This window comes from Microcaecilia unicolor, chromosome 8, assembly GCF_901765095.1.
Source record: "Microcaecilia unicolor chromosome 8, aMicUni1.1, whole genome shotgun sequence".
Lineage (NCBI taxonomy): Eukaryota > Metazoa > Chordata > Amphibia > Gymnophiona > Siphonopidae > Microcaecilia > Microcaecilia unicolor.
In genome coordinates this window covers 155,422,654-155,448,078 of record NC_044038.1, presented here as the reverse complement: position 1 = coordinate 155,448,078, position 25,425 = coordinate 155,422,654, and the positions used below count along the sequence as shown (strand labels likewise).

Genomic DNA, 25,425 nt, shown 5'->3' with positions numbered 1-25,425 from the left:
CGGAGAATTGGGTATTCCTCGGTTGGGGCTCATAAATGTGTGTTTGCCTGGGGCCTAGCAGAGTCATTGCAGCCTTCACTGTGAGCATGAAAGTACACTGGGGGTTATTCTCTACACAGAGTTTGTTAGGGCTCTTATCTGTTCAGATATGCCTAAAGTCACAGTAAGAGCTGTTTTGTAATGTGGTTAAACACATGTGAATACAGTGTGAACCAATTTGTGTATGTAAATCAGGAAATCCAACTTGCTTTCTCATGCCACGCCTGCATTATAATAAACTGTGTTTCTTTAGATCCTACAGGTCTGGGGTTACCAAAAATACAGAGACAACAGTGAACTTCTTTCAGGAAAACAAATTGTGCTTGTGTGTATATCATATATATTTATATTTATATATATTTACACACAAAGCTGCACTTCTGTAAAAGAAGGATCTCTAATGGCCTCGTAGAGGAGACTGACCTTCAGTTATCTGGAGCCACCTCTAAGACACTGCAAGCGAAGAGCTTACACAGATCCACGTCCTGCCTCTGAACAGGCCAAACCCTCAGGTCTATGCACCCATCTTCCACCCACAGCTTTCTGGTTTCTGTAGTCACCTCTTTATTTCAGAATATCATCATTTCCCTCCATAGAAGAAATGAAAATATAAAATCAAGGAATCAAGCAACCAATTGTGGATTTGTGTGTGTGGGGGGGGGGGGGAGATTGTGGTTTTTGTTTTGTTTTTCATTGAACATGGAGACAATTGTAATCACTAGCTGTCTTTGATTGTAAAAAAAATTATAGTTACATTTTAGAAGTAGTCTTACTACTACTACTACTTATCATTTCTATAGCGCTACAAGGTATACGCAGCGCTGTACACCATACACAAACAAGACAGTCCCTGCTCAAAGAGCTTACAATCTAGATAAGACAGGTAGACAGAACAATTAAAGGTAAGGGAAAGGGAATAAAGAGGAGGATAAAAGGACAGGGCAAGTGAGTAGTGGTTAGGAGTCAAAAGCAGTGGTAAAGAGGTGGGCTTTACGTTTGGACTTGAAAACGGCCAAAGACGGGGCTAGACGTACAGGCTCGGGAAGTCTATTCCAGGCGTGAGGTGCAGCAAGATAAAAGGAATGGAGTCTGGAATTAGCAGTAGAGGAGAAGGGGACAGATAAGAGAGATTTATCTACAGAACGGAGTACCCGATGGGAGGGTGTAGGGAGAGACAAGAGTGGAGAGGTACTGGGGAGCGGCAGAGTGAATGCACTTATAGGTCAATAAGAGAAGTTTGAATTGGAAACGGATAGGGAGCCAGTGGAGTGACTTAAGGAGAGGCTAATGTGAGCATAGCGACTTTGGTGGAAAATGAGTCGCGCAACAGAGGTTTGGACTGATTGAAGAGGAGAGAGATGGCTAAGAGGAAGGCCGGTGAGAAGCAGGTTGCAATAATCAAGACAGGAGGTGATAAGAGTGTGGATAAGGGTTCTGGTAGAGTGCTCAGAGATGAAGGGACGGATTTTGGTGATGTTATAGAGAAAGAAACGACAGGTTTTGGCAATCTGCTGAATATGAGCAGAGAAGGAGAGAGAGGAGTCAAAGATGACCCCAAGCTTACGAGCTGATGAGAGAATGAGAGTGCCATCCACAGAAATAGAGAAAGGGGGGAGAGGAGAGGTAGGTGTAGGGGGAAAGATGAGAAGCTCGGTTTTGGCCATGTTAAGTTTTAGATGACGTTGAGACATCCAGGCAACGATATCAGATAGGCAGGCAGAAACATTGGTCTGGATGCTGGTTGAGATTTCAGGGGTAGAGAGAGAGATTTGGGAGTCTTGCCATTTAAAGTCATAAGTGTGTTACAACAAGTAATTTCATTGTGCACAGAGAAGATCACTGAAGCCTATGACTTTATGGATGGACATTAAAGATGAAGCTAGGGCCAAAAGAATAAATCTTCGCTGATATATATAGAGTGAGTTGTAGTAAACGCCATAAATGCCAGTGAGAACCATTGATGGTGGGGTCAAAAAGAGTGATGGACTTCAAGAAGGAGGTTGGGCTTGCTGGTTCTTTATCTGCTGTCATTTACTGTGTATATGTTATGTTATAAGCACAGAAGTTCCCTAGACTCCTGCCCAGTTTAGTCACTTACACGGGACTATCCACTGATATTCACTGGTACTTAACTAGTTAATGCTGCTGAATACCAGCACTAACCACTCTGCATTCTACTTCCTGGCACCAAAATTATGGAATGACCTTCCTCCTGTCCTTCGCTATGAATCGTCTTTTTCTTGTTTTGAAATCCTCTTGAAAACTCTTTTCTTCACTCTTGCGGGGGGTTTTTTTCACCTCCGGCACGTTGGACTTTGGTGTTGGCCGTGTTTACCTGTTCATTAGAACTGTCAAATTTGTATATCTGTATGTTTGCGCTTGTATGAATGAATCTGTCCTATCAAATTATGGAGTTTGTTTCTGTTTTAATAATAATCTTATTGTGAACCGCTGCAATGTTTTCCTAGAAGCGGCGGTATATTAAAAATTTTAATAAACATAATGCTGATACTAAATTGTTTAAGTTAACTGGACAAATCAGACAGTATAAAACACATTCCTATCTTTGTCCAGTTTCACTTAAGTGGTTGATAGGTGAATATTGCACTTAACTGAATAAAGAATAGCCAGCTGCACAAACCCGGATCTTCAATGTCAATGCCCAGACATGGCCGAGCATTGAATATCTGGGCAGAACGCCGGCGGCGAACAAAAAACCACTGACTGGTGCTTCCTGAATATTTACTCTTTTGATCCTGTATTCAGTGTGATGTGACATCCATTCCAGTTTCTACCAGTCCTGTCGGTTTTCCTGTGGTGGCTTCTTTTCCTTGCCCCTGTTTCCCTACACATGTCTTTTCCATTTGTAATTACATATTTTCAGTGTGATGTGACATCCATTCCAGCTTCTACTAGTCCTGTCTGTTTTCCTGTGGTGGCTTCTTTTCCCTGTCCCTGTTTCCCTACACATGCCTTTTCCATTTGTAATTGCAACTTGAACGTTGCGCAGTGCCAGACCTCTACAATTGTTCTTAGAGCAGTGATTCTCAATCCAATCCAGTTTTCAGGATATCCATAATGAATATACATGAGAGAGATTTGCATACACTGCCTCTGTTGGTTGTGTCCTGAGTTCTGCCTTAGCGTAATGTGTCATGGTCTTACATCTGGGGCGTAATCCCAGCAGTGGTCCTTGGTAATCTGTTACGGAGGTACTATGTTTAGTAAGGCAGCAGATTTTTCTTGGCGATTGCCTCAAAATTTCATCTGATGCCTGTTAATAACCTTAGTTTAAACAGGATAATTCATAAGTAAGTCATTGGCAAAATGAACTCTTCTTTTTAATACACCCCAAAATACAAGTTTTAGGGAGTTAGTAACATAAGGATACTTTTGCAGTTCAGGTGGTCTCTCATAATTTTCATTGCACAACAACCAGAAAGTACCTGTACGTAATATATAAACTGCTTTGCTTGCTGGGGTGGGGATAAAATTACCCCGGCCCAGCACCGGGGTTTCTCTCTCTCTTTTGCTGGGGCCCCAATTGATCGCATCCTGACAGAAGCAGGAGAGAGAACTCGGGTGCCGGGCCCCCCTCCTCCAGCGCTGCTTTTCGCTCATCTCTACGGCCGTGCCAAGCGGCTGCTTTTCCCCTCAGGCACATGCTTGGTTTTGAAATCGAGCAGGGGCAGGACAGGCATGGCGTGAAGAGCAGCGCTGGATTCTTCCACTGGCGGGGCCTCAGGATCCCCGCCAGCCCCAAGGTATTTCAGTTGCAACGGCGATCCTGGGGGGAGGGGGGGCCGGTGGTGGCAGCAGCTGCCCTGCCCCGGGCCTGGCTAAGTCTCTCGGCAGCCCTTGTACTACAGAAAGGTGGTATATCACAAGTTTAATAAACATTTTTTTTTTAAACACACACTATTTTTTGGCAACTTGGTGCAGTGGTTGGGTGGTTGTAACCAGGACTGTGAAATCAAGCAGATTTCATCAAGCAGATCAATCCATAGACTGGTGGGTTGTGTCCATCTACCAGCAGGTAGAGATAGAGAGCAATCTTTTGCCTCACTATATGTGGTCATGTGCTGCTGGAAACTTCTCAGTATGTTCTCTATTTCAGCAGGTGGTGGTCACACACAGCAGCAGCTCTGGCTAGGTCTCCAAGCCTATTCATTTAGGTTTTGTTGAGTACCTGGGGTTGAGGGCTCTTCCTGAGCAAGTGCAAACCTAGTGGTGCCAGGTCCCTCCTTTTCTCCCCCCTCCCGCTGGCTCCGTTGAACAAAAAAAAAAAAACACGTCTTTTTAAAACGTCCAAAAAGGGCGTCTATTGCAGCTGCTCACTGGGACACCAATTCGTTGCAGCTCAGAGCGAGAAGCAGGTAATTTTACCTTTTATAGCGGGCAGGGGGTTCCCCGAACGGTCTCCTCATGGCTTATGGCGTTGGAGGGCAAGGGCGCAAAAAGACGCTCCCCGGACCGCGTGCGCGCATCTAGCGGGGAAGCGGGGGGTTCGATGGCAGAGTCGCCTTTTTTGGGTCCCTTTTCAGAGTCGGGAGAGTTCCCCGGTTTTTCCTTCGGTGCGGCAGGCCTTCCTGCCTTAGGTGCCCATCCCCCGCTGGCCGCCGTCCCGGTTTTGGCCGGCCACGCTGCTCGGACGGCTTCTTGGGCCGCCGTCGAGGTGGGAGACGTTAATCCTATGGTCACCCTTGACTTGGGCGACGGTAAGAAGGCGGTGAAATTAAAGCGCCATTCTTCCCGCGCGGCTGCTTCGTGAAGTGTCGCGTCGGACGCCATTTTGGATGCGCAGTGCGCCTATCCCCCGCTCTTGGGAGCGCAGGTTGAGAGTGCCTCTAGGGCCGTGGCCTAGGCCGCAGAAGTGCACAGACTGGGGGGGTTTCTCCCCTGAGTTCATTTTGCTGCTGCATCAGGCCTTTCTTATGCAAAACACTGCCCCTGCTCTCCTGTCTGATAAGGGTGATGAGGCCTCTATGATCAAACGCCCTCGGGTGGATCTCCAGGCCCTAGGGGACTCTGTCTCCTCTGATGTGGATGAGGGCAGCGTATCCGAGTTCTCCCAAAGGTCCTTAGGGGATTCTTTGGAGGAGACAGATCCTCGCTCGGATGGAGCGGATGACCCCTCTGCAGCACGGCTTTTTCGCTTAGAGGATTTGCCCAACCTGTTAGTGCAGGCCATGAGCATTTTAAAAATTTCCTTTCCGGAGGAAGGCCCTCTCTCAGCCTCAGCTGGCTCAGCCATTATGCTGAGAACTAAGCACCTGCCTAGAACCTTCCACGTTCATGAAGCCATTCAGACTTTAATTTCGGCTCAATGGGATTCCCCTGAAGTGAGCCTTAAAGTAGCCAGGGCTATGTCCCGTCTGTATCCTCTGCCTGAGGGGGAACGGGAAGCCTTTTCTCTGGCCTACAGTGGATTCTTTAATCACTGCGGTGACTAAGAAAACGGCTCTGCCGGTGGAAGGTGGTACTGCCCTGAAGGACGCTCAGGACAGGAGATTGGAGGCGGCCTTAAGGTTGACCTTTGAGGCGGCCACCCTGAGTTTGCAAGCCTCGGTTTGCGGCTCCTACGTGGCCAGGGCATGCCTGACTTTTGCAGCGGGCTTCCCCCTCGGATTCTTCCTTGAGGGCGGACTGGCCGGCCCTGGAGTCGGGCTTGGCCTACTTGGCAGACTTGCTGTATGATGTCTTGAGAGCCTCGGCTAAAGGTATGGCTCAGGCAGTCTCTGCCCGGCGGTGGCTCTGGCTTAAGCACTGGTCAGCTGACCATGCCTCAAAATCTCGCCTAGCCAAGTTGCCTTTTAAAGGCAAGCTGCTCTTTGGAGACGAACTGGACAAGATTGTGACGGAGCTCGGCACATCTAAGGGCAAGAGGTTGCCGGAGGTCAGGGCATGGGTCGGCAGTGCTCACCCTGGTTCCTCCAAGGGCCGATTTCAGGAAGCCCGTCGGTATCGCCCAGGCAAGTCGTCCTCTTCCTCCTCTTCCTTCAAGCAGAACTTCTCCCCCAAGCAGCATTCCTTTCGCAAGGACCGTCGTCCCAGAGGTTCGTCCTCTGGCTCTCCCCCAGGGTCTCGTACCCAATGACGGGGCCCTGGTCCATGGCCCAGAGCAGATAGGAGGACGGCTATCCTTGTTTCTGGGAGAGTGGACCAGGGTAACTTCAAACGCTTGGGTTCTGGAAGTCATCAGAGACGGCTACAAGTTGGAGTTCTGCCGGCCCTTGAGAAACGGGTTTGTGAACTCTCCCTGCAAGTCTCCAGTCAAAGCAGCGGCAGTGCAGCAGACTTTGGACAACCTGATCCGCCTGGGCGCGGTGGTCCCAGTGCCAGTAGATCAACTTGGCAAGGGACGTTACTCCATTTGCTTTGTAGTGCCAAAGAAGGGAGGTTCTGTCCGGCCTATTCTCGACCTCAAGGGAGTCAATCGGGCCTTGAAAATACGGCACTTCCGGATGGAGACTCTCTGCTCCGTAATAGCTGCGGTGAAAAAAGGAGAGTTCCTGGCATCCTTGGACATCAAGGAAGCTTACTTACACATTCCCATCTGGCCACCTCATCAGCGCTTCCTGCGCTTTGCAGTTCTGGGCTGCCACTTCCAGTTCAGAGCCCTCCCATTCGGGTTGGCTACTGCTCCGCGGACCTTCTCCAAAGTAATGGTAGTCATTGCGGCTTACCTCTGCAAGGAAGGAGTGCAGGTCCATCCCTATCTGGAAGACTGGCTGATCCGAGCCCCCTCTTATGCAGAGTGTGGGAGAGCTACGGACAGGGTTATTGCTCTTCTGAGCTTCCTGGGATGGATTGTCAACTGGGAGAAAAGCCAGCTGAGCCCAACTCAGTCCCTGGAGTATTTGGGAGTTCGATTCGACACCCAAGTAGGCAGAGTGTTCCTGCCGGACAACCGGAGCGTCAAGCTTCGGACCCAGGTGGACCAGTTCCTAGCATCCTCTACACTTCGGGCTTGGGACTATGTGCAGCTGCTGGGCTCCATGATGGCCACGATGGAGGTAGTGCCCTGGGCAGGGCCCATATGAGTCCACTACAGCACTCTCTTCTTTGGCGGTGGACTCCAGTTTCGGAGGATTACGCTGTGCGCCTTCCCTTGGATCCAGCGGTGCGCAAGGCGCTGAGTTGGTGGCTGAGGCCAGACAAGCTGTCCGCTGGAATGCCTCTCACGACCCCGGAGTGGGTTGTCGTCACGACGGACGCCTGTTTGACGGGCTGGGGATCCCACTGCCTGGGAAGGACAGCGCAGGGGCTCTGGTCTCCTGCGGAGGCGAAGTGGTCTATCAACCTCCTGGAACTCCGGGCCATTCGGTTGGTGCTGAGGCCAGTACGGGGTCCTGTCGGACAATGCCACGGCTGTGGCCTATGCCAATCGCCAGGGAGGTACCAGGAGCGTCTCTCTAGCCAAGGAGGCCATGAAGCTATGCCTGTGGGCGGAAGCGAATCTGGAACAGCTGTCGGCGGCCCACATTTCGGGAGTCATGAATGTCAAGGCGGACTTTCTCAGTCGCCATACTTTGGATCCCGGAGAGTGGCAGCTGTCGGCTCGGGCGTTCTTGGACATCACGAAGCACTGGGGCCAGGCAAACCTGGATCTGATGGCGTCCTCGGCCAATTGCCAAGTGCCGCGGTTCTTCAGCAGAGGATGGGACCCTCGATCTCTGGGAGTCGATGCTCTTCTCCAGCATTGGCCGGCACAGGAGCTTCTCTACGTGTTCCCGCCCTGGCCCATGATGGGCAGAGTGCTAGGCCGGGTAGCAAAGCATCCGGGCTGGGTGATCCTGGTGGGTCCGGAGTGGCCCAGATGCCCCTGGTATACGGACTTAATCAGGCTCTCAGTGGACGGTCCTCTGAGGCTGCCAGCGGAGCGGGGCCTTTTACATCAGGGTCCCGTGTTGATGGAGGATCCCTCCCCCTTTGGTCTTACGGCCTGGCTCTTGAGCGGAAGCGGCTGAGGAAGAAGGGCTTCTCAGACAAGGTCATCGCCACTATGCTAAGAGCGAGGAAGCGCTCTACTTCTACTACTTACGCCAGGGTTTGGCGTACCTTTGCATCGTGGTGCGAGGCAGGCTCTCTGTCACCCTTCACTGCTTCAGTATCTTCAGTGTTGGTGTTCCTGCAAGAGGGTCTGGAGAAAGGCCTGTCGCTCAGTTTCCTGAAAGTCCAGGGTGGCGGCTCTAGCTTGCTTCAGGAGCCGTTTGAAGGGTGTTTCCCTGGCTTCGCAGCCAGATGTGGTGCGCTTCCTCAAAGGAGTTAATCACCTGCGCCCTCCTCTGCACTCGATAGTGCCTACGTGGAATCTCAATCTGGTGCTACGGGCCTTGCAGAAGCCGCCTTTGAGCCCTTGTCGAGGGCATCGCTGAAGGACCTGACGTTGAAAGCGGTCTTTTTGGTGGCTATCACTTCAGCCAGAAGAGTTTCCGAGCTCCAGGCACTCTCGTGTCGAGAGCCATTCCTGCGGTTCACTGAGGCAGGAGTGTCGATTCGCCCAGTACCTTCCTTTCTGCCCAAGATTGTTTCTCGCTTCCTTGTGAATCAGCAGCTTTGTCTACCTTCCTTTCATAGGGAGGATTACCCAGAGGAGTACCCTGCTCTCAAATGTCTGGATGTGAGACGAGTCATCATCAGATACTTGGAAGTGACCAGTGACTTCCGGAAGACGGATCACCTGTTCGTGCTGTTCGCAGGCCCTCGTAAGGGTCTGCAGGCATCTAAGCCTACTGTGGCACATTGGGTCAAGGAGACGATTGCGGCAGCTTATGTGGCTGCAGGGAAGCTTCCGCCTATTCAGCTGAAGGCACACTCTACTAGAGCACAGGTGGCATCGATGGCAGAGTCCAGATCCGTCTCCTTGGAAGAGATTTGCAGAGCGGCAACTTGGGCGTCGGCTCATACCTTCTCACGACATTACCGCTTGGATGTGGCTGCTCAGGCCAAGGCCCAGTTTGGAGCTTCAGTGTTGCGTTCAGGGATTTCCATGTCCCGCCCTGGGTGAGTACTGCTTCAGTACATCCCACCAGTCTATGGATTGATCTGCTTGATGAAATGGAAGGTAAAATTATGTATCATACCTGATAATTTTCTTTCCATTAATCATAGCAGATCAATCCATAGCCCCGCCCAGACATCTGTATTGTTTTTGTTCTGGTTATATTTGAGGTTCAAGTTTAATCTTCAGTTCCTGTTCAGGAGGACTTCGTGTTCAAGTTCTTCCAATTGGATTTTCCTTGAGTTGAAACGATTTTGTGTTACAGTGAGCTGCTGCTTCCTCTCCCCCCATTTCAGCGGTGGCTGGATTGATAACTGAATTATGCCGGCGCTCCCTCCCGCTTCATGCGGCAGTAGGGTAGCTTTGTATCCCTCCCGCTTCGGCGGTGTTTGGGTAAGCCAGCTCCTCCCGCGGTTGCGGTAGCAGGATAAGCCAGCTCCCCCCCGCATCGGCGGGTGTGGTGTCCCTCCCCTGCTTTGTGGGGATGAGCTGGACGGATTCCCCTCCCCCGCTTCGGCGGTGGTGAGCTGGGCAGAGTGTCCCTTTGTGGGTGTAATTCTCTAAGTGCTGAGTCCTGCGGATGGAGCTTTGATATCGACATACTGAGGAGTTTCCGGCAGCACATGACCACATATAGGGAGGCAAAAGATTGCTCTCTATATCCACCTGCTGGTAGGTGGACACAACCCACCAGTCTATGAATTGATCTGCTATGATTAATGGAAAGAAAATTATCAGGTATAATACATAATTTTACCCTCTGTCTGAACCTTCGACTGTCTCCCAACTCCTCTATTTTTCTACTGCCCAACTCCGACTCCTACTGATACTAGGCTTTAAGGGATCCTTTTACAAAGGCACACTAGCGTTTTTAGCATGTGCTAAACGTTAGATTCACCTATACATTTCTATGGGCGTCGCTAGCATTTAGCACACGCTGATTAGCATGCCTTTGTAAAAAGACCCTTAAATTTTTTGTTCTGAATCTAAAGTACTGGTAAATATAACTTATTTATGTATATAAAAGTATAGAATGATAAATGTACCATATTTTATAATATTTTTTTTATTTTGAAGCTGGCATCAGAGTCGGTACATTTTAACTGACTCTGACTCCACCCAAAATTGCTTCCGACTCTGACTCCAGCCCTGGTTGTAACAGACAGATGGACAGACTGCAAGCGAACCATTCTGAAGAAAGGCATTTCTCTCCCTCCCATAATCATTCTCAGCAAAAGGAATGATGCTATTAGAAGGTGGCAAGCTTGTTTTATTCAGGTTTTCAACATTTGGGGTTTTTTTTTGGGAGGGGGGGACAATTATTGATGATGTGCTGTGTTGTGTAATAATGTACACTATTTGAGCAATACTGCACAGTTCTTATACCAGAAAAATCTGAAATATTGGGGGGCCTACTGTGTCATTGACATTTCCCGTGTGGTTTCAATTGAATGCACATCCCTGTGAATTTCCACTCTTGTAAAGTCTGCTGCATTGAAAATAACTGAAAGCAGCAACTCGATATGAGCTGTTCAGTGACTCCATCCTTGTAGGTTTTATGTAATAAAGAAACAAGTATCAGTTGTACCATGTTTCCAAAATCGGTGCAGGTTGATGATGTATGGTGTGGACTTGAAGACATTTGAACCACTTTCAGCAGTTCTTGAACAAGTTAGTTGGCTGAAAAGCCTTCCATTTCACCACCTGCTTGTTTAAAAAATCCTCTGGGAGGTGGCTCTGGCTAGCAGGGAAAGAAGCTGCTTATGCAGGGTGCCTCATTGCTAATTCTGGGTGCCATGCCAGAGCCTTTTTGTTCCAAAACTGGACAGCAGGGTTGACTTAACCATTTGACCAGGTGAGGCTCTGCCCAGGCACCAAAATACCCAGCCTCTGACCTCCCCCATCCCCAGTCTGTTCTCTCCCGTCCCTTCTTCCCCCTTACCTCACTCGCTCTATCTTGGTCCTGTACAATTTATGTCATTTGCCAGCAGCAGCACATGACATGCTGAACCTACAGGGGAGGGGGTGCCACCAAAGCAAGTTGGCTTACAGTACCACTAAACCTTGAGCCGGCCTTGCTGGACAGCCAGCTGTGCAAGACACAGGAAACCAAATGACCTGCCATCACCTCCATAGCAGGAGAAATGGGCATGTGAGGTATGTCTGGACGAAAAGGAGAAACATTGAAGGGATGTGCATAGGCAAGGAAAAATTTGGATAGTTTTTTATGTTTCCAACAAACCGTTTCCCTATTTTCAGATGTTCTCGGTTAGTTTCACACATTTGTTTTAAAGGGAATTTTTAGCTTGTGGTCAACTGCTTTAATGCACACTAATTAAGACACATTAAATCAGTTTAGCGTACACTGAATGTTTTTAAGATGCACAAATGAACACATACCCAAAAAAAAACAGAAGTTAAGATTCTGGGTCTTATGTACTTTCCCAGTAGACATAAAATAGGGGAATCTTACAGAACATCTGGTCCTTTGTGTTTTCTAGAGGAGTGCTTCTCAAAGTTTATCCACTACAGTTCTCTTTTAGTGGGGAAAAGATTTACATGACACCAGCCTGAAAAGTTGCAGATTTTGCAGAGTACAGCAGTCGGGCTGATTTATGGTTGAGGAAGATTCGATAGACCGACACCATTGTTCATTGAGGCCCACTGGTTTCCTATTCAAGCTAGAATAGACTTCAAAACTTGTGTGTTAAAATTTAAAATATTATACTGTATGGCTTCTCGATATATGCTGTCTCTCATAAATTTTCCAACTTTTGATAGCTTTAGGAAATTGAGAGATTTTTGATACTTCATTTACCCTCTGCTAAAACAATTAAGTTTTTGAGATCACTTCATTCCGCCTTCTCATTTGTAGGTGTTAAGATATAGAATACTTTACCTTCAACTATTAGGCAATTTATCAGCTCTTTGTTATTTTTGAAAATCTTTAAAAACATGGCTGTTTAGGAAATGTCTGTCTTAAGTTTTAGGTTGGATGTTTAGTTTGTAAACGTTATGTGGTTTATAAGTGATGTAGTTTCCCAGGTCTGCCTGGTTGGCTTTATATAATCCACATAGAACTCAAGAGGCTTATTGTGCAATGTAAGACTTAGATTAGGTTAGCCTGTACCTCTTTCCCACCAGGGCACGTTCTAACATCAGCTGATAACCCTGCCCCAGTTCTTTCCTTCTGAGCCTGTGCAGGCTAAGTTACACCACCTTGTCAGCCTGTATAGTCCAATGCTATTGTTTTCTAATGGGGGCTTCCTCTAGGAACACCTACTCCCAGGCAGAGATTTTGTGACCCTAAACAACTCCCAACTCTAGAGGGTAGCCACCCTTTCTTCTGTTCATCTGGCTTCTTTTGGTGCAGCAGCTGCAGCTGGTAATGGCTTCTTTTGAGTCAGGGATGTACCATAATATTTTACTTTGAAGCCAATTATACTCATTGATTGTGATATGGCTATATCAATTTCAACCTGGCACGACTAAACACTGACATTGTGACAGAAATGGCTTCATAATTTCATTACTTAGTGAAGAATGCGCTTTAATTTAGTAAACATGATGGCATGTGTGGTATTCCCACATTCTGTGGTCTCTGTATATTTATGAACATAGTTTATTTTTCCTTTTCCCATTAAAATTACTACAGTCTTGCAAAAGCTCAGAAAACATAGGAAACTGGTTAAACTGGCAACTACCAAGGCCAAAGTGGAATCTGTGCCCACTTCAGGGGCAGGTGCATGTATTGATTCAAAGGCGTGACATTATGGCCCTTCAGTCTCTGGAATGTATGACACATTCCTGTGTCCCTTCCCCATACCTGGTTGTCTGTGATTCTCTCTGGTGTTGCCTATGGGTGCCAAAATCTGGCCCTGAATTACAGTGCAGAGAAAGCTGGAAGAGGTAACTCCCAGAATCCCAGTGCTGTCCAAACCTAATCTCCCACTTCCCACCCCCACCCCCATCTCAAAATAAGGACTTAAGCTAACTGTCTTACTATCTTGTCCTGTGGTATCCCACAGCGTAACTTAAATTCCTGTACCAATCACAAATGTATACACTGCACTGCTGTCTGGATGACACTGGAGAGCAATCTGTGGTAGCTGGGGTTCGGATTGAACTGGGACTGGCGGGCTGTTGATCTATGTAAACAGAGCCCAGGTTATCCTTATCCCAGGCGGTATTGTTTGTTGCATCCCGCTTTGCTTATAGTTTGTGCTATACATGAGTAAGACTCCTGAGAAAAGCATAATTGCCATAACATGGTCTGTGTAGGTTCAATCTGCTTGCCTATTATATACACTATGGGCATAATGGATGAACTCATTTTGGATTTATGAATAAACTTGTATTTTCACCTGGAACAGACTTATTGTGGTCACTTTCGCTCTACCCCCCCCCCCCCCCCCCCCCCCCGCTTTTTTTTTTTTGTCCTCCGTCTGGGTTCTCTTAACCATGCTGAAGTCAGTAGCTACTATCCTGCATGCATTATTCAGGTTTTAAGAGGGAAGAGTTGTTAGCATCATCAGCCACATCTCATGGATCCCCTCCCTCTGTTCCCAAACTTTAGCATATCCTAGATAGCTATCCCACCAAGGGACTTCAGTGTTTCAATTAATGATGCCCCAAAGAATACAAAAAGGGTTAAAAGATGGAGTTTCACAGTTTAAATTTTCCATTGCAACAGTTGGAGGGAAAAGACTGGTCAATATTCAAAATGATTTAACGGACTGGTTCATGCAGGGGTGTGCTGGTAAATTGTTAACAGGGGGCTCTCTCTGGCCAGCAAAGTAAAAGAGAATTCAGGAGGGGCCCAAGCCCACATTTTGGGATCCATTTGTTAAAGTAGCCATGGAGAGCCGGCTCCCACAATTCTTAAAAACTTAACAAACAGCTCTCGAGAGCCTGTGAGAGCCTGCTCCAGCACACCACTGGGTTCATGCCACTATCAGCACTTAACCACCAAATTCAAAGCCAGGGCCTGAGTCAGCACTTATGCAGTTAAGGGCCAATATTTAACACAACTCCATAAGGTAGCCACATAAACTCTGTCTTTATGTGGTTCATCTTATGCAGTTAAGTGCTGAATATTGCACTTAAATGGCTAAAGGATAGCCAGTTGCACAAACCCAAATATTCAACGCCTGTACCAGGCCATGGGCTAACATTAAATATCCGGTAATAACACTGGTAGCAGCCAAATAAAATGCTGACCGCCGTTGGCTGAATGTTTAACCCTTTATAGTTAAGATAAAAGTCATGATACTCTCCATCAATCTGTCGGAATCATTCCAAGAAAAGCTCACAAACCCACAATGTTCCAGAAGCTGCTTTATTTTGCATTAGTTCTGCTTGCATTCCACATTTAAAGGCATTTACAGGTGCAATTGGGCCTGAGGGAAAATGGCACGCATCCATGTTTAGGAATACACAGGGCAGCCTGAATGCACGGGAAGGGCTGCCCTATGACCACACAAGACTCAAGACAGGTCCTTCAACAGTGTGCTTTAGGGCCTGACCTTCATGATTATGCGCTTACCTCCTCCTGGTACCCCACTTGCCACCCACTACTCCCTGCTTGGAAAGACAAGCCTACACAGAACAGACACTTCAACATGGTTTACAAAAACAGCCTGCCATGTTTCAAAGATGGGGAGAACTTCAACATGGAAGAAAGAAAAATGCTAAGACAGGATGAAAATACTTAATTAGGAGTTTTCTCTGGAAAGATCTGGTTAGGGAAGCCCCCACCCTCAAAACTAAAATCGTCTAATCTCCAAACAAGTACAAGTAACCCCTTACTGGACAATATTTTAGATTCCAATAGATTTTTAGCTTTGTTACTGTGATAGGGGGAATGTGTTATTAATAGCTGAGTGGTGATGACAGCAAGACCTCCTTTCAAAGAGGAGTTTGCCGACACTACTGAGTGCTCTTTTCTAAGGCACTTCAAAGTCTACATGGCTCTTAAAGCATTGTCCAGGTGGTGATGGCTTCCACCTGGTTGGTCAGTAATCCATCTTTAGTTCTTAATGGAGTGGGTCACCTTTAAAGGAACATGGCCATATTCTCAACTTTGAATTATATCTGGCATGTGAGGCAACAGCAACAGAAAGATTTTAGTTTGTTTTCACCATTACATATGCAATTTACGTATCCATTCCCAATGACAGCCATTTTATGCACTAGTTTTCTCTGACTTTGCACAGTTTTAATGCAATAAAGGGTTGCTCTCCTAGAGCAGTGGTTCTCAACTGAGTCCTTGGGATACACCCAGTCAGTCAGGTTTTCAGGATATCCACAATGAATATGCATGAGATAGATTTGCATACAATGGAGGTAGAGTATGCAAATTTATGCCTATTCATTGTGGATATCCTGAAAACCTGGCTGGGGGGAGGGTGTCCTGAAAATTGGGTTGAGAACCCCTGTCCTAGAGAAACCACCTTTGAAGGCCAGCCTGGTAGCTCAGTGGCATGGCTATGCACTTCATGCAGAATGTCCCCAGTTTGATTTTTGGATTAAGACTTCTGTACCCAGGGCAGGCTGGAGATTCAGAGGGAATCATGACCATCAATTAGAGTCCATGACGCAGGGTTTAGGAAAGAGCCCTAGTGTGTGGTTTCCAGCTTCGGGACAGTGCAGCAATTTCTAGACTGGGAACAGGAAAGGGAGGGGGGTATCTTCTAAAACCAGGGGAAAGTGAATAGCAGAAGGATTCCAGCATCTGGAAAAAAGTGAACTGCCAGGCCCCCCCCCCCCCCCCCCCCCCCCCCCCAAAATTAAAAAGTATTTTTGCTCTGGATGTTGTTTTTGTTTAAAACAAGATGCTTTCTAAGCTTATTTTTCACCAACTCCCAGAAACTGTAATAATTTATCCTGGATGATATAAGATAGGGGAGATCAGATTTCTCAGGGGTGGAGGAGCAGCAAGGTGTAAAAAAATATGTGTACAGGTTTGCATTGTAAGTGATGGTCCAGAAGACCCTTATGAAAATAGAATCCCCAGGGCCCGCAATAAATAGGTGGAATTGCACAGAGAGTGAATATAATAATTAGACATGAAAGGGCAAAGCTCATATCAGCATAAAGCAATCATTGCTGGAAATTAGCTAATGCTGCAATAAATGAAAATAAAGCTAGACATAACCCTTGTTACCAAATCAGCAGCTGATGTTAGCAGAATGATACAGAACACCGAACTAGACCGTGTCCATGTGTGTGTATGATCAGTAACTTTTAATTATAGCTTCTTTATAACAATCATAGGCATGTCAGCTGCTTGACCAAAGAAGATGTTAGCTATTTGACCAGAAAATCCTAAAAAAGGGTAAACACGTGAATTTGATAGATAAATATGGGTAGTACTAAGCCTTTATGGTCATTGCTAATAGAACAGAGATGGTCAACTGCTGACATATCCTGTATTTTGAACTATCTTGCATGATTTTGCTGTAACTTTCATCAGTAAGTTAAATGTCCAATGAATAATGTTTCCTGCATAATAATGATGATGTGTAATTGATTTCTGAAGGATAATGATGATGTGTCAATTGATTGCTTACCAATAAAAGGAGAAAGGCTGAAGCCTACTTTGAGCTATTCCTGAGGAAGTCCACTGCTGTTAAGTTGGCCCAGGAGCTGCTCCGCATTGGCCTTTGCTTATGTTATACTCACCTTGTGTGTGTTTCATTCTCTTGACCTCTCCCGGGGAAAAGAACAAGAACCGGTGGGTCCCCCAGCTTGTGTGGGGGTAGCCCAGGTGATCATAAGGAGCATACTGGAGTGTTGTATTAAATGAGATATCGGGGTCAGGGTCCTGTGGACATCAAACAATGCTGTACTCTTCTGTGTGCATGGCTGAAAACTCTTGACATTTCCAGAAATTATTATGCAGCTCAAAGGGTCCAGGTCTGTTTTTGTGCCATCATTCCCAGTGCATAAATTGGAAGCAGGCCATTTTATTGGATTTGGCAACAGATTCTTGACTTCTTAAAGGATCTTCAACTTGAAATTTCTTTTTGGATCTGACAGTTTCCTCCTGCTGTTTTGTCTTTCAGCTCATAAGGAATAAGGCCTCTGTTGGGCCCTTCGTCTGTAGCTACCTGAGATTGTTTCCCTGCATCTCACAAAAAATACATAACATATCCAGCCAGAAGCCAGGGCTCCCTCTAGGACCTGGTTGAAATAGATCCTTAGTATTGCATTTTTGTGTTGACCGAGATCCCCCCCCCCCCCTCACCCATAAATGCTCCCTCTGACATCCCAGCATCCCAGGCCCAGGGAAAAGAAACCTAAGTTGTTATTGTTCCGTATAGCAGTGCACTGCACTGACACAGAACCACCAAACCAGCCTTTTTGCTTTCTCTCTGCTCTGGTGAGTTTTGTTGTGTAAATTCATTGGTCATACACAGTACTAGTGCTTTTTAATGATGTTTTAGAATTTGGATTTAGTGATGTTTCATGTAGAAAACAGTGATTACTGCAAATAATAAAATATTCATTTCTTTTACTGTGGACTCAATGCCAGCGTGTGTAATCAGTTTTGGAGGTCTGGGGTGTCTTTTTACTGGAGTTAGCTAAAACATTGTTCTTCCCTAATTTTCTATGTATACACTACATGCTCCCTTGCGTTCTCTAGCTTCGTGCCCCGTTCAGCTGCCTTCTCTCCTGGGTGATCACGGACCTCATGTAAGTTTTGATTTCCCTTTTCATGACCTCCACGTTGATCTTTGGGTGCCAGTGTTTCACTGGCTTCCCATGGGGATCAACTAAAAACTTCTCAAAGTTCCACTTGATGTCACTGAGCTTCAGAGGTTGCCAGAAGAGACGGTCAGAATTGCCAAAATTATCCCCAACCGGGGGACAGGAGTTCTGAAAAGAAAATAAATTCTGATGAGGAAACATCAATATAGCAGATACAGGGGAAATAATCAGGGCATGCTGTGCGGGATGCAGCGGATGCTGGGCTGTGTGCAGAGACTCATGGTGGGGCCTGTTGGTGCAGTGGTTGACATTCAGTGGTTCTTACAGAGATGCCATATTACCCAACTCCAGGGTGGAGATTTTGGGACAGTCCTAGATTTCTGACTACCCCATCCTGCTGCATTATGGGACTTGCAGCACTGACTTCAATGAGCAGAATCAGGCACTACAAATCCCTCACTGCTTTGGGATGTAAATTCCAAAAACCAGAACCAGCCAAGAAGGTTTCCACCATGGAATTGGGCAGCTTGGCATCTCTGGACTTTTCCAGGTAGCATGGCTCCTATCCATATACATCCCACTCACTAGATCCACACCAGGATTTTCAGTGGCATCCACGCATTATCAGCTACTGAAAATCTGGTGGTGCCAGGGCACTCCAGAGGCAGAGCCTGGGCGGAGTTAGTGTTTACTTAGTGACATTTAGCCTGCTAACTGGATAACTACCTGTATAAAGTTAGGACAACAAAAAGATTACCCTAACTTTATCTGGATAAGTGCTGGTGGCCTGGTTATATCCAGATATTCAGTGCCAGTCAGTATCCAGATAACGGCAGTGAATATCTAGGTATAAAATAACAGTAGTGACCAGCACTGAAATCAAACTCTGACCATTACAGCTGAATATTAGAATGGGAAGGTCTTTGCAATGGCTGACATTGAGGAACAGATTTCTCGGCCCGCGGGCCTTTCTGCCACCTTATTGAACAAGTTATTGATAGTCCCCCCTCCCCCCTCATATTCAGCGCTATTTATCTGGTCAGAAATGGCTGCTGACTAGTTAAATAGTATTTTTGTGGCTAACCGTACTGGTTATCTCCTGCTGAATATTTGCAGTTAGCGTCTACTGCTAAACTGGCTTTGTCAAGCGACTTATCCGGTTAGGCGTGCATATTCAATGCCTGACCGGATAAGATTCTGGTTAAATCAGACTGCATAAATAATAGTCCTATCTTTAACTGTTATAATTTAACCAGAGAGCCAGTGAATAGCGACTTAACCAGGTAGGTGCTTAGAGGCCCCCAAAAATGGATATTTAGTGCTGGTTGCCGAAAGCAGCCTGGCATTGACTAGCTGGGTTTAACACCAGTAGTGGGCTGTCAAATCGCTGCCCACCGTCGGTTAAATATCAAGGGATGTGACTAAGTCCAGAAGTTGGAGGGCTTGATGGGCCACTAATCAAAGGAAAAGGGGGGAAAAAGTCCCACTGGAATATGAAGGGAAAATATTATATAATAGTGAAAGTTCTGAAAGCATTTTATTAGATCCTTCTATTCCCTAGCACAGTGCTTCTCAATCCAGCACACTCAGGTTTTCAGGATATCTACAATGAATATGCAGAGATGCCAAGTTAGAAACAAAAAGAAGGTGGGGAGGAACCTATGCACAAACCAAAAGCAGCACACAAACAGCACAGGTGACAACAAATGTCCCAAATCAATGGTGTGGTGCAGAGTTTTATTGATAAAGTATAAATGACTCAACACGAGCCGTGTTTCCACTGTGAGACCTGCCTCAGGAGTCAATACCAGAAATTACATAATGGCCTAATCCTGTGTGATGACAATAACTGCTCAATCATCTGCTTGATGATGGAGCTGCTTTGCAGCACATATTAGAGGCAATGTCTTTAGATGAGCAATATCTGTGCAGTTATTCATTGTTATTACGCAGGATTAGACTATTGTGTAATTTCTGGTATATTTTTCCTTACGTTTGTACCCCGCGCTTTCCCACTCATAGCAGGTTCAATGCAGCTTACATATTATATACAGGTACTTATTTGTACCTGGGGCAATGGAGGGTTAAGTGACTTGCCCAGAGTCACAAGGAGCTGCCTGTGTCTGCAGTGGGAATCAAACCCAGTTCCCCAGGATCAAAGTCCACCACTCTAACCACTAGGCCACTCCTCCACTCCTGAAGCAGGTCTTATGGCTGAAACACGGCTCATGTTGAGTCATTTATACCTTATCAATAAAACTCTGCTCTGCACCATTGATTTGGGTCTTTTGTTGCCACCTGTGTTGTTTGTGTGCTGCTTGTGAGATGCCAAGTTACCCAGTTCCAGGCTTGAGATTTTGAGATAGCCCTGAATTTCTTTTCCTTTTTTTTTAATTATTGTCTTTTTATTAGAACGTTTGTAACAAAACATATTAAACAGTTACTTGTTCATCTTGACAGCTTATGCAGATTACAGTCTTAAAGTCAGTAAGTTTTTATGATTACAAAAAGATTCTCCATAAGTTCTGTTTTCTAGCAATCTTTCTTTAATTTCCTGATTCGTTAACTGTGATTAGCAAACAAAAACGATCAGTTCTGCAAGTGGTTAACTCTTGTTGTTCCTCCTTGGTGTTGTCTTAGCATGGCCGAGGTTGAGGGGGGGGGGGGTGTTTCAAGAGGGGACCATCTCTGAGGGGATACTTTTTGTTGTTATAGTTCCATTTATTTTGGTTTGAGTCCTCAGTTTGAATTCTGCTGTGCAGGCTTCTACTGGAGTGCAGTGTGGAGGTGCCACACTTTGTCTTGGAATCTGGCTGCAGCTTTCGCCATGTCTTTAATATGTCTCACTTTCCCAACCCCCTGGATCGCTGTTCCAGACCATTGACCCACTCCCAGCTCGCCTAGAGTTTGTCTGAAGGCTCAAGTGTGGTAAGCGTGGCCTGAATGAGTAGTGACTGTTTTATGGGCCTGGGACCAGAGCTAGAACTGGGGGAGACCCGGGCTGCATACAGAAGGGGTTTCCGGGTTTTTCCATTGGGCTGCTATCACAAGGCAGGCAGGTTTGGGAACCTCTACCCTAAAAAAAGCAAAACTACAAGTCCCTGCATGCAATAGGGTAAACCCAGGACTGGATCAATCCTCTTGGGCAAATCTAGATGCAGTTGGCAACCTTATTTTGTAAACACAACTAGGCACCTATTTGTTTTTACAAAATAGTAGTCTATATGGCAGAAACTGCACCTGGAATATAGACATGATCACTTCCACCTGCTGTTAAGTAAGGCATATATTTTATGCAAATACAAACGCAGATTAAGGTATTTCATAATCAATGTGCAAACATACTAAGTCCACTTCTGCTCTGCCCACACTCCACTCCTGTGCACACCCACCATCATGTCATGGCATGTGCCTTTATGCCAGTCGGTATTTTCTATTAAATCATTTACACATGGGAACTATGTTGTAAAATTATCTATGAGGGTAATTTCAACCAGACTGCAGTGCAGACCATCCATTGGAATAACAGGGCAGTCCACAAGGGCCCACAGCAGTAGGGGCTCATTCTCCCCTAGATTCCATCTAATTTAATGACTTTTGATATGTGGTTAGAGGCACATGGCTCTTATTGCCCGAGGGCCCAGAACATTGTCAGTCTGCCCCTGCTGCAGTGCTTGTAGGTCCATTGCTTATTCATAAAGGGAACTTCCACATAGGGTTTCCCTTTAAAAATCATCCAGCCGGTCAGTACTACAGGGATCTCTTACCAGTCTACCCACTTCATTACCACTTTTTTTTCCCCCCACAGATGAAGGGCAATATAAAGAGTTGTTCTCTGCCTTTGAAACTCACCCCAATTGGCAATTTTCATCAGGGCTTTTTTTGAGGGGGTGCTGAGTACCGGCACCTTTTCCATTGTCTTCTAAAACTGGCCCATGGTCCCCAAGTTTTAATGAAAGAGCTCAGGCTCTACACACAAATTCTGTCTTGTCATAGATTCTGTGACTGGTTGCAAGGGGCCTGGCTATTGTGGGGTGGGTCCCTCAATGATCACCCCACCCCTGAAGGGTGGCCTGGCATTTGAGTACCGGCAACTTTTTCACTAGAAAAAATATACAGATTTTCACTAAACATCATGGGGGCAAAATTCTTGGGTACCTTTTACTGGATTTTCAAAGGAAAACTACCTGTATCATTACCTTTTAGAAATGTATTGAGCATACACAAGATTTAGTGAACCTAGATGCCCAATGATGGAGCATTTTTTTTATTGGGGATGTTGCCACATAGCTCTCTACTTTGGAAAAATGTCCTTCCATATTAATCTCTATTATATTTTACTAGTATAGCATCACTGAATGGATGTACCCATGGTTCTGATCCTGAGGTGCTTATATTCTAAGTTTAAGGGTAGGGATGTTATGTGACCTGCTCAGTGTTGCACAGTAAATGATGCAGCAGCCCAGTGGATTTCAGACATCAGGAGAAAAGCTTGAGACAAGTTATTAAGATGCTTGGAGGTGCATTTTCAAAGCACTTAGATTTACAAAGTTACATAGTGTGCAGGTGTCATGTCCATTTATTCTGCCCTTACATGTGGGGCCTGAACATCTGTCCACTGGCAACTGTGCTGCCCTCAAAATCCTGGGGTGGACTGTAAGCAGAACTGAGTTAGTAGGAGGTCCAACCAAACTCTGGTCAGGATTATCGAGGCATATCTCACAAGGACCAATTTTTTTCCAAGTTATAGCTCTAACCACTTTACCATACTGCTAGCTGAGGAAGGTTTGCCTTTTGGCTAAAGGGCTGTGAGGTTTTGAAGGATATAATCAGCTTAAGTGAGACATTCATGGATTTAAGTATCTACCAAAAAAGAAAATGTAAAGATATTTCTACAGTCAGCTTATTTAATATTTCTTGAGATCCCAATTAGCCACTGTTGTCTCCTTGAGTTTGAAATCCAGTTCCTCATGGGCAAGCATTGACACGCCAACACAAGGTTCTCAATCGTAAGGACTGTGGTAGAAGGATGAATGAATGGTAGCCAGCAAAAATGTGCGACCTCTATACATCTGAGTTCAAATTTGATGGTGTGCATCATACTGTAAGCAAAATTAAGTGGATGGGCCTTAACCTGGCTCATAACGAAAGATTATTCATTGTTATACAAAGCAACCCAACCATTCCATGTTGCCATAATTCCATGAAAAGTTACTGTGTCCATTTTCACTTACCTTCAGGAAGGTAAAAACGGACTGCTCTGTATTCCCATTCACATCACCTTTTTCAAAGAGCTGAAAATTTGGGACAAATCCTCCTCCAGGACGCACGTGTCTTGAACAGAAAATGAAAGATCTTTAGTGATCTGTTGGCTGATAGCTAGAGTCTAGGAGTCTAGGATCAGTGATGCATTTTTTTCTTTATATGGCTCTCAGCCATAGGCAAGGGAGGGTGGAAACATAGGTGCCCTTGCACCCCCCAGAGCTGTATTTCCCTCCCTCTCCCACAAAGTTTCAGCTTCTTACCTCCATTCCCCTGAGGCAGTGACATGACACTCAGTATTTACAGAAGATGCATCACAGCTGGCCAACATAGGGCCTTAAGCAATTGTATGCGCAACTACTAATCGGTGCCAATTAACATCAATTAAGTTGAATTATGGCCAATAATTGGCTGTTACATCCAATTAACAGCCAACTATTGAATTAAGGTGCGTGCACAACCAACCTTATTTTATAAGTTGTGCGCATAAATTTACAACAAATGCAGAGCTTCAAAGGTTAACTTGTTCCTCTGTGATCACCATAGCAGGAATTTCATACCTATTTTTTCTCTATACTGTCAGCGTAGAAGATCTAATGGAACAAACAGTAGCCCCGCAAATACAGAAGGTGAAGAAGCAAGGATTTTAATTCAGGTTCAGGTTACCTTTATTTGACACAGCGCTAAGGAGAGTATCAGTGGTGTACAATATAAATAACAAGAACTACAATAATGAGTAGGACAGTAAAAGAAAGAGTGAAAACAAAAACCAAACAGTCAGTGCATCAAAATTAAGCTGCTCTATAGCTAAATGAAAAGAAAAAGAACAAAAATTGAAGAAATTTCAGCACGGTTATGGGTCAAGGTGAAGGCCGACCAAACTAACAGACAGGACTGTAGCTGGAATGGTATGTGCACAGGAGTTCAGGGAACAGAACATGAGATAATAGAAAAGTAGCAGGGAGTTTTTGGCTGTAGAACATGAGAGAAAGATGATTAGTGAAAGAATGAACTAATGTTTTATGAAAAGGCTTTTGTACAGAAACAGCATATAAGCACCAGCCTGATTAGTGAATGTTTGAGACAGTCTTAGCCAATACTTTTGTATAAGTAGAACTGTTCTCCTATGAGAAAATTTATATTGATTCTGTACACTCTATTGGTAAGTTAATAAATTACTTTTCTCATAAGTTACTGTAACAAAGCTAGCACTCGGGGCCCCACAGAGAAGCAGCTAATCCCAGAACTACGGTTCCCAGAAGCCCTTGCAAGCAGGAGAGAGGAGGGTAGCCCCAAAAGGGTGGAACGGATTTCCAACCCCAGCAGGGGGAGCAGTGGCTCAGTGCTAGGGGAGCCAGTTACTACCTTCCCCACTAGAGGGAGAAGGGGAGGTGAAGCTCAGTCCCTTAGCTGCATCCCCAGTATATAATTCCCTCCAGCTGTGAGAGGGGGAGAGATTTTCTGGGTGGCTCCCAGCCACCAGGAGGGAGAGGAAACTGATTGGGAGAGAAGCTGCCATGGAGTAGGTGTAGGACAAAAAGGGCCTGCCACTGGAGCTTCCCTGGGGGGAGGGGGGGAGAGTAAGCTGCCATGGAGTGTGGGAATGTAAATGTAGCCCTGTCCAGCACATGAAGGCAGTGTGAGAGGCCACAGGGGTATGGTGCTGTGAGGTAGGAGGAAAGCTGCCAGCCCTGTTTGGTACAGGGTCCTCCTAGGTGCTGTGAAGAGGACAGGGGCATGAGGTATTGAATTCCTTTGAAGAGACTGTTTGTGAAAGGGTTGAATTATTGGGATGTAAGGAACAGCAGGCTGAACTTTGACTGAGCCCTTCTGAGGGAGAGGGGAGGTAGTGCAAAGGAAGTGGGCCTGAACTGTTAAGGAACTGAATGTTGGCTGGAGTTTTGAACCCGACCTGAACCCCGTTTGTGAATTGCATATCAGTTTTGAGAGTGGAACTGCATTGAGAATAAAGCACTTTAGTCCTAAGTCCATATGGCAGTCTGGTTCTTTGCTGGAAACCTGTGAGCCTAACAGGGCTGCCGGCCCTAACCCAGAGTGGAGGAAGCGGACCTCTTTTACGTGGCCTGGTCTTTTATCATTCCAATCTTTTACTGGGATATGTATGATTATTGGGATGGTGGTAAAAAGACCTAAATCTTAATTACAGAATCAGGGGAGAGATCTGTTTATTTGCTGAAAAAAAAGTTTTGAAACCCTTCTTAAAGTCCATATGAGAACAGAGTTTATGCAAGTTAAGTGGAAGTGCATTCCAGAGTGAGCGTCCAGCGACTGAAAACATTGGATTCTGAAAGGTGATTAAGGGGATGGTCTGCAACGATGGCACCACTAAAAGAGATTGGTCTACAGAACGAAGAGTCTGAACAGGAGAATAAGGTGACAAGTATTGA

The 25,425-nt window shown here is 45.9% G+C and overlaps 2 protein-coding genes across 5 annotated transcripts in view; one reads left to right on the top strand and one right to left on the bottom strand.

Annotated features, from left to right (window-relative positions):
• TNIP1 (TNFAIP3 interacting protein 1) overlaps positions 1-770 on the top strand; it is a 130,818-nt gene extending 130,048 nt beyond the window's left edge. For all 3 annotated transcript variants that reach the window (XM_030211154.1, XM_030211155.1, XM_030211153.1), the window contains exon 18: positions 293-770. In XM_030211154.1, the coding sequence (XP_030067014.1) occupies positions 293-336 (44 nt within the window). In that variant the 3' untranslated portion in view covers positions 337-770. The remainder of the gene's footprint in view (positions 1-292) is intronic.
• Positions 771-15,416: 14,646 nt separating this feature from the next.
• GPX3 (glutathione peroxidase 3) overlaps positions 15,417-25,425 on the bottom strand; it is a 43,364-nt gene continuing 33,355 nt past the window's right edge. For both annotated transcript variants that reach the window (XM_030211412.1, XM_030211413.1), the window contains exons 4-5: positions 22,990-23,089; positions 15,417-17,923 (exon numbers count right to left, since the gene is read on the bottom strand). In XM_030211412.1, coding sequence (XP_030067272.1) covers positions 17,687-17,923; positions 22,990-23,089 — 337 coding nt within the window. In that variant the 3' untranslated portion in view covers positions 15,417-17,686. The remainder of the gene's footprint in view (positions 17,924-22,989; positions 23,090-25,425) is intronic.